The following is a 16,341-nucleotide window of genomic DNA, read 5'->3' on the forward strand; positions in this document are numbered from 1 at the left end:
CCATGTGCAGTTATGTCAGCAGCCGTGCGATCTAGGCCTATGGTCACCAAGGCAGCATAACTTCAGGGTTTTACAATTTACATCAAAATATCAAGTCTTTTACTCTATTCCAGTAACAAAAGGAGGGTTTGTTTGCTTGTTTGTTTGGGGTTTTTTCCTTGGAGCTGTGGCAACAAACTGAGAAACAGATGCTGAACAGTCTGATAATACCCGAAATAAAGATGTGCTTAAATATAGTTAATCATGGACAAAAAAACCTGATGAAATGCCAAAGCAGATTATTCAGAAACACTGTATGCTATGCGACAGGTTTGTAAAATGAAGTATAGTCCATTAGGATTAAGCTGATAAAAAAAATCCAAATGTACATAGCTTAATCTCTCTGTAAGATTACAGCTTGTACAAATATGTATTATAAGATTTAATCAGAATTGGTCCAAATGACTGCATTATCATCATGATTTAAAAAATGTTATTAATAAATAATCAAAATGCATTTTGAAGATCTTGATTTCTACAGTAGAACTCAAAAACTGCTGAGCAGCAAATATTCACTAAAAATACTTCAAAGAAGAGGATGTATTTCTTATAAAATAAAGGTATTTTAATGGTGGTAAACATGATCAGTAGCAGTACAAAGGCACTACTTCTTTTAAGACAGTACAGTTTCAGTTTCAAGAGCAATAGATCTTTATCATATAACTACTACATTCAAACAGAAATCTAAGACATGTTTTGGTTAGGGTTTCCTTTAGCAGCTTTTTTTACATTAATGGGTAAGAATTAAAAACTTAATTTTTTCTATGGATTTTCTGAAAGCCATATCCTTAAAATATTTACACAGACATAACAAAATACTGTTTATCAGCAAGATAAAAGACACGTTCAATCCCTACAAACAATTCAAGTGTCATGACTGACAATGTTTTTATTTAATTAGAAGAAAAAAAATTAATGAACTAGACTCTGTATTCTGTTTGTCTCTTCGTCTCTTTAAGACAGATGTTAGAGTAATTGTGTTAGCAAGTTCAGCTGTGCTATATGTGTCACATTTGAAATAAAATGGCAATATCTTTTTTTCAAGAAATAAAACCCAAGCCAGGTAACAAACGAGGCAGGATGAGGAAGGAATATGGGACTCGACTTTCGGCTTCACAAAGGCTTGCAACATCATCTAAATCATGAAGTGGAAAGTCATTCTTTTGCCCTGGAAGGTTTTTCATATCTCCGAAGAGTAAGAATTTATCATAGAATCACAACTTCTTCTCCCCACTAGGCAATTTAATTTGCCATATACCTCACTCTTGGATAACCCCCAGGAAAGTCTTGTCAGTATCAGGTCATACATCTTATTAATTGGCTTGAAGAGTTACTGATAAGAAAGTCTAAGAAAAACTCAGCTACAAGAAACTCAGGTACAAGAAAGGACATGCTGCACTTACAGCCTTTCCAAGAAAGTTAACTAAAATAAAAGTAAGAAGTAATTTAAAAATACATTGACTGGACATATGATAGCCTGTGTCTAAGTATATGGAAGCTTTAAAAATACTGATTCCTCTTAAGTACATTCCTAGATCTCCGGGTAGCTACTTCTGTATTATTTATAGGCCGTAGTTCTCTCAGAATTTTAGGAAAACAACATCTGTGTACATTATGGAATTATAGTGAATCATTTGAGGTTGTGTGAGGGTAGGGTGATGAATCTGCAAGGAGGATCTGCTGCTTTTCTGGCTCAGCAAGCCCAGAGACCTGGGAGAGATGAAAATGCCTGTTCCAGGTGGCAGGTCAGAGTAGCAGATGTATTTACAGGGAGCAGCATGGTCACTGCAGAATCTAGCAGAGCAGCCACACTAAAACGCAATCCTGAAATTTGCTCTAACACTGTCAAACCAAATATATCTAAAAAAGAAAACAAAACAGCACTCTTGTTGAATTTTCTTACTTTTAGCTCAGCTTCCCTTGTTGCACCATGGTCATTAGGCAAGGAGACAGATACAAACCCTTTTCCTAGTTACAGATTCAGGGTTTCAGATAATTTTTGCTCTTCTGAAATAGGATGAGACTGTCACAGACAATAGATTATCCCATATTTGAGAAACTAAGGTACTGAGCTTCCTTTTCTAAAGGCTACTGTCCGTTTTGCGGACAAGACACTGATTCAGATCATTGTGGGTCTGATGCAGCATATCTACCCTTAATAACCAGTTCACCTGCAAAATGAAGTATTATCAGCCTAATCCCGCAGGGCAGGCTGATAAACAGGTAGGAACAGAACGGTTGGTTACTTTACCAAATATCTTTTTACATTGAATGGTACCTGAAATTTTTTTTTTACCTTGGAACGTAAGGTTCTGTTGGAGGAGGGGGTATGTAGAGATCCTGAAGTGCAGAGCTGTCTCTTTTTGTAGGTGTGCTGATAGTGCTGGATGGCGTAGCAACACTGCTTGTAGGACTTCTAGGAATAAGAGGCTGGTTCAAAAGAGAGAGATATAATCAAGATTATACTTCTGTATTATACATTTTTGTCTGAAAAAGCAATAAACATTCTATCATTCAGAAAGTAAAGAAATAGTTATCAGTTCTAATGTTTTGTGTGCTTTTAAACTGACTGAAAAAACACTCATACTAAGGAGACAGATCTACGAATGGACATGTATTGTGCTTATAAAACTGACTCCTCTGATTACATCTTTTTCCCTTTTGCACAGCAACATTATTGCCAATGCCCATAAAAATAGTAATCAGAAGAGCCACTGGTGAAATCTTAATGAGTAAATAACATACAGAATCCAGTGAATTCTTTAATTAAACTAACATTGTAAAGAAAAAGTCTAGTGTTTACAGTAAAAGGTGCATAAGTAGGCATTAAATTGAATGTCATCTCCACCCATCTGCTCTACAGCTTAAGAATTAACTGTAAAAGCTTCAGTTTATGTCTACAGATGCTGTAAAATTAGGTACTGTGTCCTCAGAGCACACATGTTATGAGACAGAATAAACTAGAGATTATTATTATTCTTCACTCCCCTGGGCACACTCCTCACAAAGTAACATTTACAGGTAAATAAATTGTACACGCCTTGCAGAATATTCATGCATTCTAGCTATCATTTCAGTCCAAATAGGATCCTTCCTCTTAATCACATCTCCCTCTCTCATGAATTAGGCACCCCTTTTTCCTCCTCAACTTAATTATCTTCGCTAGCTAAATAATGACCAACCATTTGAAGACGTTATTAAATCACTGTAGGGCTGGAAATTATAGCAAGATTTTCTAACAGTCTCTATACAGATGCAGAAAAATGAAATGAGAAAAAAAATTTGATTGCTTTAGTCTACTTAATAACATGTCTGCCAAATAACAAAAGCCTTATGTTGCTTGGCTTGTGTGACAGCTAAACTCCAGCAGAAGAAAAAGAAAAATGGCAAAACGGCAAATATAACAGTATCGGCACATATCCTAAAATTAATCTAATATTAAACAAATGCTGAGTTTTGCTTTGAAAGAGTTCTTTCCACTCCATCTTTTTGCAAGTGAACTCCTTGAAGAAAGAAGAGTTTGGATTAAAGAGAGTTCATCATATCTATAATTTCTGGCCTAAATAACTACTGGAGGACACAAACATTTCACATCGTATTGATGGCAGAGATGCTGTAAACACTGACTGAACGATCCTTCTGCCAGCACTATTAAGAATACTTTATGACAGACCAACAGGGCACTCCTGTGCAAAATAATCAGTTCTCATTTTCTAGATATTAATCTCGACACTGTAGCATCACGCCTATACTGCAGAAAAGCCCAAGAGTCCAACAGCAGGAATTTTTTCAAAATGTTGGCCTTTCATAAGCTAGCGATGAGCCATTCGACTTTATGCTTATCAAGCAAAGCCCCCACCACTGCGTTACTTTAAGAATAATGCAAGCCCCCTAGGAAACCTCGTCCTTTAGCCGGTTACTGCCTTGTTTTAGGAACAGAGCCATGTTTGATGTTATTTATCTCAAATATAATAGAACATATGCTTGAAATTTTCTTGCTAAAACTTTGCAAGTCCACCTTTAGAGTAAGAGCTATAAACTGACTCAAGTTTTCTCTTTTTGAATGTCAGAAAACCACCTCCTGTACACAGTGATTCTGCTAAATTCTTTCCTTGCTCATTAGAATTACCATGAGTATTCTGTAGCCAGGCCAGTGAAAGACTGCCAGTATTTACAGGAAGAGAGGGAGAAAGACACACACACAAAACCAGACAGGTAAAAGACTTTACAACCACTACAAACAAGAAGACAGAAGTCTGCAAAAATAAGAATAAAGTTGGTGGCAAAACTGGGTAAAAAACAAAACAACTAAACACCCCCCCGCAACACCTCTTTCAGATAAAAAATAATCTTATCCTTTAAACTTTCATCTGTGACACTGTAGCCATCGATGTTTTTGAACCACTTACTACAAAACTGGTGATTTCCCTTCTGATACCTTGCACTTCTATGACAAGTATACTTTGCAGCGTGCTGAGTAGCTTGTAGAATTAATTTGCATTGGAAACCAAAATAATTTTGTGACCTCAACCCTGCTTGCACTTGTTTAGCCCAGGCTGTTGTTGTTCATGGCTCATACTGGCAGGAGCACTGAGAGAATGACAAGCTGGGTAGATGGATTTGCTCTTCTCCACTTTGAGGAAGAAGACAGCCTGCATAAATAGGCAGGTAAGAGGAAAGGGGGCCCTAAAGACTAGACTGGTGCAATCAATAGGAGTTTATGGTTTACGTCACATAAGGAAAATCATGCTCGAGCATAACAATGATCTGGACTTACAATGGGTTGATGAGCCTCTGATGGTCCTGACCGGCTGCTGGAGGGCTAGAGGACACAGGTAAAGAATTTCCCTTGTGTTACAGCCTGGAATACCTGGGCTTAACTGTTTAAATACTAATTATATGGTCTTAATTTATAAAAAAATGATTTTGCTGAAGTCTGAGGATTCTATTGGGTAACTTCACACTTCACCAGTCCCTGCTAATACATAGCCCACATATACAGGTTGGTTCATCCTCCAGAACAGTTTGCTGGAAGATGCTGGAAGTCATCGTTGTACATCTTTGACAAAAGCATATTTTGGTTCATCTTTTGGCTCAGCAAGGTGGTTAAAACAGTGAATGTAACAGAAAGAAATGGCATTCAGTGCAGCACAGAAAAACACAAGTTATCCAGCTACCCGAAGGTAAAAGGTTTCCCTCAAACTGTTCCCATGTCAGACACTTTCAGAGGTGAAATCACAGTGTAAATGGTGAGAGTCTGAATGATTATGGTATCTTACAGGATGGCAAGGTGGGTACACCTTCCCAGGGCACCCAGAGCTCCCTAGGGGATAGAAACTGTAATACAATCTTGTACAAGTGGAAGCACAATCCTGTAGGATTGTCTCAAAACATACTAGGATGTCTCATATCTTTTCTATATTTGGGTCATATTGCCAGTCAACTCTCCAGCTTATTTCCACAAAAATAGAAAAGCTGTGCAACTAGAAAAAAAGGAGAAATCCAAATTTAAAAACAGGTCACCACTTTAAAAATATATATATATATTCATCACCACTTCACCAGTAAATCAGTAGCTCAGTAAGAACTGCTACATGGTAAAAGCATTCAAATGATCTCTCTTGCTAGTAGCTCAACACACTGAGAGCATTGCTGCAACTACCACCTTGTGCTGTAGTTCAGCTTTCATATTATAAAGAATCAAAAGTCTTCAGGCCCTCCTGGTTGAAAAGAGAGCCTTCAGAACACGGCCTGCTGGTATGGTGCATCTACATGGCATTTTGCATTGCAATTTAGAGAGACCTCAACTGCTCAGGTCAAGTCAATCAGTGTACCTGCAAGTAAAGCAGCTCATGCAGGTCTCCAGTTCAATGGCAGCCATTCAGTGGACACACTGAACAGGCACGCTGTTCAGGCAGGCACACTGAACAGAAAAACACATGGAACTCCAAGTATTTCTGAATAGGATGCCTTGGAGATCAGTGTTATCACTGAGTTAATTCTCTTCCAAGGATTAGAGCTTTTCCCTGCTGCAGTCCCTTTTGGTAGGCTGGCCAGGGCAAGTGGGATTGCTGAAACAGCAATAAAACTAAAAAGTTTTCAGGTCCAAAGAATTAAATACTTGACCCATGGGAATAGCCTGACAGGGAAAGTTTAGAAGTTACATATTACAACTGGAAAAGCCTCAAAAATGTCCCACAAAAACCCCTGCATCATTAACCCGTAACAACAGACACAAAATCCGTATTTCAATACATTTTGGAGTACTATTTCTCAAATATTTTGGATGCACCATCCTCCTTCAGGATCATTAGTCTTTCTTGTCAATTGGCCAGGGAAGAGATAACCATCAGTCTTTACTTACAGCAGCTCAGTTTCTCTAACACAGGGAAATAAGAAGTCCCTGTAAGTGCTGACTGACAGCACATAGACACTGAACTCCCCTCTCCTCCAGAAGAGGGGGTCCCCGGTTAGCTCTGCCCTGCCATCCCCTATCTCCCTCTTGCTACCAGGACCTATTGCTGCTTTTTCGGTCCCCAGTCCTGAAGGAACTGAGAGGGTGCTCCCACTAAGTCAGCATATTATTTTTGCTTTTTCTCTCTAAACAATGAATGTAATTAATATTTAATATAGACTATCTAAAATTCTTTTTAATGTTTTTAAAAACTCTTTGAACCTTTCATTAATTCCCTTGTAAGCTGCAATATATAGTTTGAGAAACATTGCTCCAGAAAAAGACATACAGTTTTTAAAAATATAAGAAAAAACAACACAAAATTTTATGTGGTAATATATTTATACAGTATTTGCATCAGTAAACAGATTTTACTGCTAATATATTTTTCATATTGGATCAAGGTTATGACAATTTATTGAACAGAATGGTTCCAATAAAATAAACTTTTTATAAGACTAACAATGACATAAAGTAAGGAAATACTATAACTAATACATACTCTGCAGGAAAACTCAGTCAGAATCCATTTTAACACTGCTGCAAAGAATGCCCAGTTCCCAGTGTCCCAAAGACAACTAGGCAACTGCAGAGCAAACAAGTTAGTATTGTATTCAAATTTAATCATTAAAAAGTGTAAAGTCATTAATTCTAATCATAAATGAAGAAAACAGAATATAGCATTGTCTCTAGATGAATGAAGGAGGTAATATAATCAAGTAAGGAAAAATACTAAATAAAAATAATAGAAGTAGCATTTTCTCTCAAACCAAAGACTCTATTGTTATTGTTGCTGTTGCATCTTAGGAAGCTGAAAATCTGAATACATCATAGTAGAAATATAATGCATATCATAGTGGAGAGACGATGCACATCTGATCCAAAATAAAGTCTATTAAAAAAACTACAGATACTGAGCTGTTGGTGATTTTATAACGGTACAATTTAATCACATACAAAACAGTACAGTGAACTATTTTAAATATACAAAAGGTGACATTTAAACGAGCTTAGTGAAGAGTGTGACAGAGTGTTTAAAAGGGGTCAGAAGGTTTATTCCCAAGTCAACACCCAAGACGTGGCTGGCAGCTGGACCTGCCCCTAACCTCACTGACATCAGTAAGAAGAGCCTTTCCACTGATACCGGCAGGGTGAGTCCAAATTAGCCGAAGCATGGCAACACGTTGCTCTACCACTCCTTTTCTGTATTATAAAGAAACTAGATGAAGAGTCTTCCACACTGTAGTCAAAGTCCAGTTTCTTTTGACTAATTAACAAAGCATTTTCCAGAAAGCAAAGGAGGACTTTGCAGCTAGCTTCTTGCTAGCACGATGACAGCGACTTACATAAGATTTCATATGCTCCGAGAATCTTCTCTATCGAACCTTCCACCACCCTTGTTCAAACAGCACTTCGGGGAGACTCCCTTTGAAACCTCCCAAAATAACACAAAGTGGAAAGGAGAAATAAAACAGACAATTTAGAGTAGAGGATGTTTATTTAAGTTAGTTTTCAAACCAGACAAAAATTTGGCGAGTTCAAAGATAATTAAGTTACCTCTACGTCAAGTACAAAAAATAAAAGAAATTAAAGGTTAAATTATTTGGTTTGTTCACCACATTCAGTAGCAGTCAGAAATACAAACATTGCAACATGAAATACCATTCTAGGCTTTCACAGAACGGATCAGAGTATCAGAAAAAGTACCTGAAAGGCAAATTTAGTGAGATTTGTCTTGCAGACATAACATCTTAATATTTATGGTACAATATCGTATTAATAAATACCTTCATTTGCAAGGGCAACCACAAAATTCCCCAAGGCCCCAGCTGCCTAATTCAAATGTTATAAAGGCAATAACAAAAAACAGAGGCTGAAAAATCCCTTGAATTCACAAATTCTGACATGATTCCAGAATGCGTCAAGGGAGAACTTTGATTATCTGCAAGAAGTTGGATACTGATGGATATTAAAACAGACAATCATCAAGTGACTGAAAACAAAACAAAAACAAATAACCAGCACTTCCTTTAATCAGGACACAAGGGAAAAAAAAGGATGTTTTTCTTTCTGTACTGATTGACCTGAGCTGGAATCAATACACTTGCAAATACAAACTCATTACCTAATGGTGCATAGTATAGCCATAGAATAATTGTATTATTTTACTGTACATTAAGCCATTCGATATCAGTTTCAGGACTGCAACACAGGATGCATAATTATTCTTCTTCTTTCTTTCCCCGAACTTTTCATATTTATTCTAAGCATAAGAATAGTTGTGAATAGAATGAATATACCACATTTCTGCTGAGAGGAAAAAAACCCCAAAGAATTAATCAATCGTTATGTAGACTGCATTTCACTCATAATTCATGGCAAGACTGTGATGTGAAGGCAGAGCTGTTCAAAGTAAGCCGCTGAACATTCTAAGAAGAATTTATGCCAACTAGTAACCAGTTAATATCTGAATGGTCTAAAAGCGTTTTCCACATTCAGAGATCATGAACATTTGGCTAGCGTATGGCTAATCTAGATCACTAACAGTGGACAGCAAGCTCTTAAAAATTTCATTATCAGAATGCATAATTTAATTACCAGGATGCCCTTTCACTCAAACACCAAATTGCTTGACACATTGGTAGTACCTGCATACTGCCTGAACTGGAAGACTTGTCTAGCACTTTCCCAACTTACAGGCATACTTAGTATCTCTCCATTAAGTCTAGCTTTTCATGTAGCTGCAAATGGCAAACTTCATGTTCTTACATACAATTACTGACTACAGAAGCAGAATGCAACTTACAAATAATGCCTCAACATTATTCACTTTCAGCTGAAATTAAGTTTTGAAGGTTCTCAATTAAAACACCCCAATGTAAATCTCAGTGTAAATGTGTCTCAATTTAATTCACTGAAATATTTACCTTCTACATTTGTTGCAACAGCTGTTAAACATACTCATTGGTAGGGTGCATCCAAAAACTCAGTCTCTGCTTTTGTGTCAGTCTCCTTACATTAGGGCAAACTTCCACCTTCCCACCTCACTCATTGCAATTTGATTAGGATGTGACACCACATCTTTCTTATGTTCACTCCATTTGCAGAACCAAAAAAAATCCCACCGCAGCCAGTTTGCAGATCCTAATTCTCATTTTATCAGAATTTCGTCCCCATATCTTACTCTAGAGTCTTTTGAATCTTTTGCTCATATTTTGTACTTTAACAGAATTATTACTGAGTCATAATTTCCTTATAGCTTGTGTCTGTTGAATACATATGGTTCAATTAACTTAGCTCTGGGATGACAGGACAGTTATAAAATTCTCAATTATTTCATGACATCCTGATATAGGCAAACAAGTTATCATCATTTCCCCCGCTTCCAAAGATAATGGAAGTACTGCTTTTCCTTATCTTTTTTTCCGAATTGTTATCACTTCCCCTCTCTCCTCTCACACTGCCTCCCAAGCTCCTGTTAAAGAATAGCACCCTTACATGAATCAGGAACATAAGAAATTTCACAACAGCCATAGGGCAAATTGCGATTACAAAACATACAGCTTTTCTGAAGATTTTTTTTCAGAAAGTTTTGAAGTACATTCTGTTAAATAAACATAATTTCTTCATATTTTTAATAGCTAAACAATTACACTGCACTCTGATTGCCTTCACGGCTTTAAACTTTAACATCAGCTGACTTTAACATCTGTTCACCTCTGATCTGCATAAATTAACAACAGAAATCTCCACATTATGCAGCTTCTGAAGTTTGTCTTCACTTCGCCCTGGAGCTTTTTCGACACTCAATCTACTTAAGAAAACTGTTGTTTCTCACACTAAACTCACAAATTACAACAGACACACATATGCACACTTCACACATAAGTGTTGGATGAGGTTCTGGCCTTTTCCTGGTGTCATGTTTGATAAAATCAGAACAAAATCATCGTGATACCAGAATTATATCTCTAATGTTTAACAGTATCTCTATTTGTACTCACATTAGACTTAAAAATATTCATATTTTCTATGCTGTCAGCAAAAAAAACCCCAAACCACACCAAAACCAATACTCCCATTACCCCCCTCTCCAAATCTGTAAGATTACAGAAAACCGCTATATCTAGGGTCAGTCTCATCTTATCTAATACAGATAATCTACATTCAAGCTAGCTGTCCAGACTCCCTTTACCATCAAATGGAGAGAAAGAGCCATGCACAGGGTCCAATTCAGCTCATCCTAAGGCAGATCACTCTAAAATAGGCCAAGATGAATGAAGCAGTTACATATGTCTGCTGGCCAAAGGGAGTAAAAATGGGAAACCTGAATGATACATAGATATATACATAGCAGATATCTAAAGTTAGAGCAATTGAATAACTCCCTAGTATCTGTATCGAACTAAGGATGCTGAGATGTAAATCAGAGCCAGATAAAACACACTAAAAGATGATTGGATTTTTGCTGCTAGAAGTGAGTGTGGAGTTTCAAACAGGTGCACAACTTTAGTTGATGACTGCATTCACTGTAAAAGGACCACAGAAATCCTTACTTTCCTAATGGACTTAGTTTAAATGGTGGAAATTGGTTTGTAGCCTGTCTTGAATTAATTGCTTATGTGCTATTGTCTGCATCAATGGCCTATGTCAAAAACTTGTGTTGTGGGGTCTTCGGTGTAATTATTCTAGTGGCAAATTAGAAAGTGAAGCGAAAAGAAGCATTTAGGAGAATGACCCAATTCACCCAAAGAAATACCAAACTCACTCAAAGAGGATTTAGACTGAAAGCATTTGACCCCATTTAAAGCAATGATGTGCATTTTTCATTTGTGTTTATATTCTCACTAAAGCTATGATAAAAGTGCAGCCTTCAAGTATGGACATTCATATGCTCATATCATGCATTGAGATTTGTAATTTTATGCTCAGACGCTAGTAAGATATTTTTGGTTGAAAGTTTTTTGTCACATATCTAGTCAGTACTTTATATCTGAAAGACCAAGACATCTCAATCACTTAAAAACGTTCTGAGTTTCAAAGACAATGGTGCATTTAACCATTATAAAATAATTTATATATATATACACACATATTTGAAACAAGTTTTTCATGGCATTAGTTCTTTTTATGAATCTCTTATTATTTTAAATGGCAAAACCCACAGCTACTGCAGTGGCATTTCCATATCTCATTTTCCTTTTGCCCGAACTTTGCAGAAGTCTTTTCTCTCTCAAATGTACTTAATTTTAAATTAGGCTTTTTATTGTGATAATAAAAATGTCCTGAAGAATGGATTCTTTATGCAAAGAAAATAAATTTCTAAATATTGTTCTATCTGAACTGAATGAAAAAAGGGATTATTTGTCAGTTCCATCTGCTGGTTACATGCTTTCATTAGTCAGGACATAACTTTTATTTCCTAGAGTAATCAATCACAGTGGCATTTTATCCTAGAGTGAAACATGAAAGCTTTAATGAAACCATTCCATGGTTTTCAGCACATTGCAGCCTTAATAAAATTAAAGGCCCAGCTGGACATCCTGCACAACACTTCCTTATGTGCAAGGGTTCAATCTCAAGGACAAATTGAACATGAATACAACTTTATTTACATGAGCAAATTTTGATGGTCAAGTGGTTTATTGAATAAAATCACTTTATAAATCTTCCAATAACTCCATGATTGATCAAATTGAGAACTCAAGATCTATTCCTCCTCTCTTTCTTTGAGGTTATATTCACTGAGAGCTTAACAAGAAGTCAAACTAAAATTTATCAGTTTTGGAAGTATGCTTGTTTATTATCTGGGGCTATTTTTCTGCATTGTAAAAAAAACACTGGGATGATTACTTCTTAATTTTGAAAAGTTCTAATAACAGATTTAATTTCAATTGAGCCTATGAGAACAAACTGCAGAGAAATAATTTCAGAAACAATTTTTCAAAGTATACAAGAGTAAATCCATATGCTGCTGAGATGAAGCACAATAAAGCATCATTGAGAGATAATCTATAGTTAAAATGATGGTGTATGACTTATGATTAAGCTTCATTACCTGCAGAGCAAGGGGCTTCCATCTCATATTTTTCAGTAAAGCTGGTGCTGAGGTAAGCATGCTCTGAGGTCGCTTTTTCAAAGTTAAGATAACACCACTCGGATCCTCTCGTAGTGCATTCACCAAATTTTTCAACTGCCACCCCACCTGGTAACCAGTAAAATCATTACAATAAAATTGAGGTACAGTATTCAATATGTAATGTTCCCTTTTTAAATAAGATTAGTAAAATAACATAATAGGAGTGTATATATATAATAGGAGATTAACTCTAGAAATGTCAAAAATAAATTACTGCATAAAAATCACGTCAACTAAAATAATTATTGTAATGCATTAAGATGGATATGCATCATTTCAGGTTTTAGAATTAATAAACTACTGTTACTCCACTGTAAATGCACAATTAAATCTCAAAGTGTTTTCAAAATTAGCTCTGGTACATAGACTTTAGAGACTAGAAGGTTAAAAAGCCCTGGCTTCTGCCCCAACAATTCAATTCAAAACTGAGCACTTTATACTTCATGGCTACTATTTAAAGTCCACTAACCACATATAGTCATACTGCTTCTACTCCTAGCAGCTTATGCAAGCACAAACCAGTTCAGGAAAATCTTCTACTCTTCACACCGCTATAAAAATAAAATCAGAATCACAAGGCCTTTTTTTTAAAGAGTACTTCTTTCATGATGATTTCAGAAACAAATACAGTAAATTAATGACAGAAATGTAGTCTAGCCACTACTTGAGTATTAGCCCAAAGTAAAGTTTTCCTAACTGAATTACAGCATTTAGAAATATTCTAAAATTAAGAACTTGACTAACATGGAAAGCAACAAGTCTTTATTTATAAACACAGGATAGAACCTTCTGAATAATTTACTTTGTGTTTTTGAAAAAAGTACTTCAAATATTAAAACAGTACAACTCATTACAATGGTTTTCAGTCTAAATAATGCCTGATTTTAGGTATCTCTCTTGAAATGCTTTAAGATATTAAATTCCTGCATTTTCAAGTTTGGCACCTAGAGTAGCAATACACAGAATCATACATCCCTTGAAAATCTTGGCCTGTAGACTTAGAAAGTGATTATTTCTGTAAACTTGACACCTTTTCTACCTTTCTCTCTCTCCCTCCCTAAAAAAAATATGTAAATTTTCCTGATGTTTAAAGGATCTTAGTTACAAATATTTTCTTGCTTTCGCAACTTGTAGAAGAACAATATTAAGAAGAAAATTATCCAACTGAGAACTGATATTCTTACTGAATAAAACATCTAAAACTCTGAAGTGATAAGGTAACATCATTGTAAGAAGGTTACTTTATATCATGTCAATATATTTGAAAAAAAATCAAAGAGGCAATGTGAACAAAGAGAATGCAGACTTTCCTTATCATGGTGCAATGACACAAATATATATTTGATACTTATGTTTAAGTAATAACACGTAGGTTGCTGTTACTTATTTTTACCTTATTCCCTATTAGAACGAAACCCACTTTGTTTGCTTAATATCACTTATTTTAAACTGATAGTCCCATATGAGCATGTCACTTAAGCCAACACTAATGCTTACCAACAACCGTGAATCACAGACATGGTTCAAACCTCACCACTCTTCCTCAGTTAGTGTGAACCTACCTGTCCTGTTTTCACCACAGCAAAATTCATTACATCCAGGATGCACTTCTACAATAATATTATTGTAAACAAAGAAACAGGGTGTGACAACATGCATTTTTATGGAATATTTTCCAGCTTCCACAGAAGACTTCCAAGCATGCTGGAACTCTTTAGTTTCAGTCCAATGTACTAGGTGTATGGCTATTATACTTTGAATAAAATGAAACATGAACGTAATCAACTTCAGCTCCGTTCCCACATCTTGGTGAATTCTCCATTTTGTTTCAACAGTATCTAAACCAAGTCTCTGTAAGTCCAAGCTTTGGGTCTTAATATTACGATTTTATAAAAAAATATGTTGCTACGTACAATACTGTTTTCCTACTCAGAGAGACTTCCATCTCTGCTTAGAAAAAATATATTCCCTATAGTTCCATAATGTCACCTTGGGCATATGCAAGGTTTCATTCGCTACCCAAAAGAAGGAATTAAAGGTCTACAGTTCATGTAAGGTATCTCTGTACACAAGCTACTGTACACTTTAGTTCCCTAATGTAACAACTGAAGACAGATTTCTGGAGAGGAATCCTTCTGCTGAATAAAGCAGGACAGGGAGCCTTGAGGAGAACACGATGTAGCCCCAGTTACGGAGTCAGGATGTAAAATTCTTGCCATTTAAGTTGTAGGATGCTGCATGCGAAAGTAGTGCTTTAAAGCCATCTGTTTCTCACTGAAATAGCCAGAGGAATATAAATAAAATTGGGTTTTTTTTGGTTATGCTATCAGTTTTAAAATTATTTTAAATACACTTTTATACTTTGCAGAGAGAAACTGTATCATGTATTTCAACTATGCCTGATGTTGCAATAAATGGGATATTATCTAGTCTCCTTATGAGAGTTAGGGAGATTAAAGAAAAAATCACTTCAAAGTACTAAATCTGACGTATTTAATTTAGAAGATCATTAATATAAACAATTTAACTTATTTTTTTGCAGGATAATTCTGAGTTTACTATAAATTTCAAATCAAGTTCATCCTTTACTTTTATTTAGTTCCCTGACAGGAGTTTTCTGGCTGGTTCAGACAGTCCTTGGTTGTTTCTCATCTTTTGAACAGAAATTACTAAATTGGCCTAAAAGGAACAAGTCACATAAGAGGCTGTCAACAATAAATTGAAGGAAATTGATGTCCACGTAGGAGGCATGCTTTTCAGTTCTCACGTAGTTTAGATCCCGTCAAAATTCAAATTGACACAGACTAAACAGAAGCAATCTTATTTGAGGAGGTTAGGTTGGAAAGAGGAAAAGGCAGTGAAGATATCTGGAGCTGAAAACTGCTTTCCAGAAATCCACTATAGTGACAGGTAATCTACACTTTCTTTTTAGTGTGATTTGAATTTATTCTCTCTAATCTCTCCTCAGAATCTTCCCCTTTCTCATAACCACCACAGTTATCAATTCTCAGCTTCTAATCACCAAGTTTTTTGGCAGAGCTTTCAAAGTCCCTACCATATCCTTTATACTGCCCATGTAGTGCAAAAATGGACAGTAAAAGGAAAGTTTCATGACGGGTTTGAAAATTCAGCAGATTAGTAAAGGGACTATATTAGCAGACTTTACTTACATTAAAAAAATCCCAGCTATTAATTTTTAAATCAGTGCCCTATACTGACCAGGTACCCATTTTTAAGGACCAAGCAAGTAACTGTTGTTGCTTTAAAATAAATTTATATTGTTAAACCAAGTGCCATCAACAAGCTGTAGTCAGGAGAGGTCTCTAGCGGCAGCCTAAGCCCAGTGTTGGGCTTTGCTGCGCAGCACCTGAATCACTCCCGGCTGCCAGTGCGGCTCCTGGCCAAGCGCAGGGAGGGCCGTGGACAGCCGAGGGCAGCCCGTGGGTCGGGCACCCTGCACAGGCACAACGCAGCCAGTCCCTGGGTAACACTGGGAGCCCTGGGGGAGGGAAGCGTGCCCGCTTCATGGATACAGGCCCGAGCGCCCGAGGGGGCACAGGGCACCTTGTGGAAAGTTGGGGCTTGGAGTAGGACAGGCCATGGGATTTTTGGTGAGGAAGGAGGACGATGGGCTCAAGGAGCAGCAAGGGAAGGTAAGCATGGCATGCAAAGACAGGGCAACTAGGGGAAGAGGGAGAGGAGAGCGAGA

General features: G+C 36.6%; 1 protein-coding gene across 8 annotated transcripts in view; it reads right to left on the minus strand.

The window, feature by feature from the left end:
- The window catches only part of CNKSR2 (connector enhancer of kinase suppressor of Ras 2), a 232,707-nt gene that overhangs the window by 95,969 nt on the left and 120,397 nt on the right, over positions 1-16,341 (minus strand). For 4 of the 8 annotated variants that reach the window (XM_075775003.1, XM_075774996.1, XM_075775030.1 and 1 more), the window contains exons 9-10: positions 12,552-12,698; positions 2,336-2,469 (exon numbers count right to left, since the gene is read on the minus strand). In XM_075775003.1, coding sequence (XP_075631118.1) covers positions 2,336-2,469; positions 12,552-12,698 — 281 coding nt within the window. The remainder of the gene's footprint in view (positions 1-2,335; positions 2,470-12,551; positions 12,699-16,341) is intronic. The other 4 variants (XM_075775023.1, XM_075775019.1, XM_075775012.1 and 1 more) reach the window with 1 other exon arrangement.

Source organism: Balearica regulorum, chromosome 1 (genome assembly GCF_011004875.1).
Source record: "Balearica regulorum gibbericeps isolate bBalReg1 chromosome 1, bBalReg1.pri, whole genome shotgun sequence".
Taxonomy (NCBI): domain Eukaryota; kingdom Metazoa; phylum Chordata; class Aves; order Gruiformes; family Gruidae; genus Balearica; species Balearica regulorum.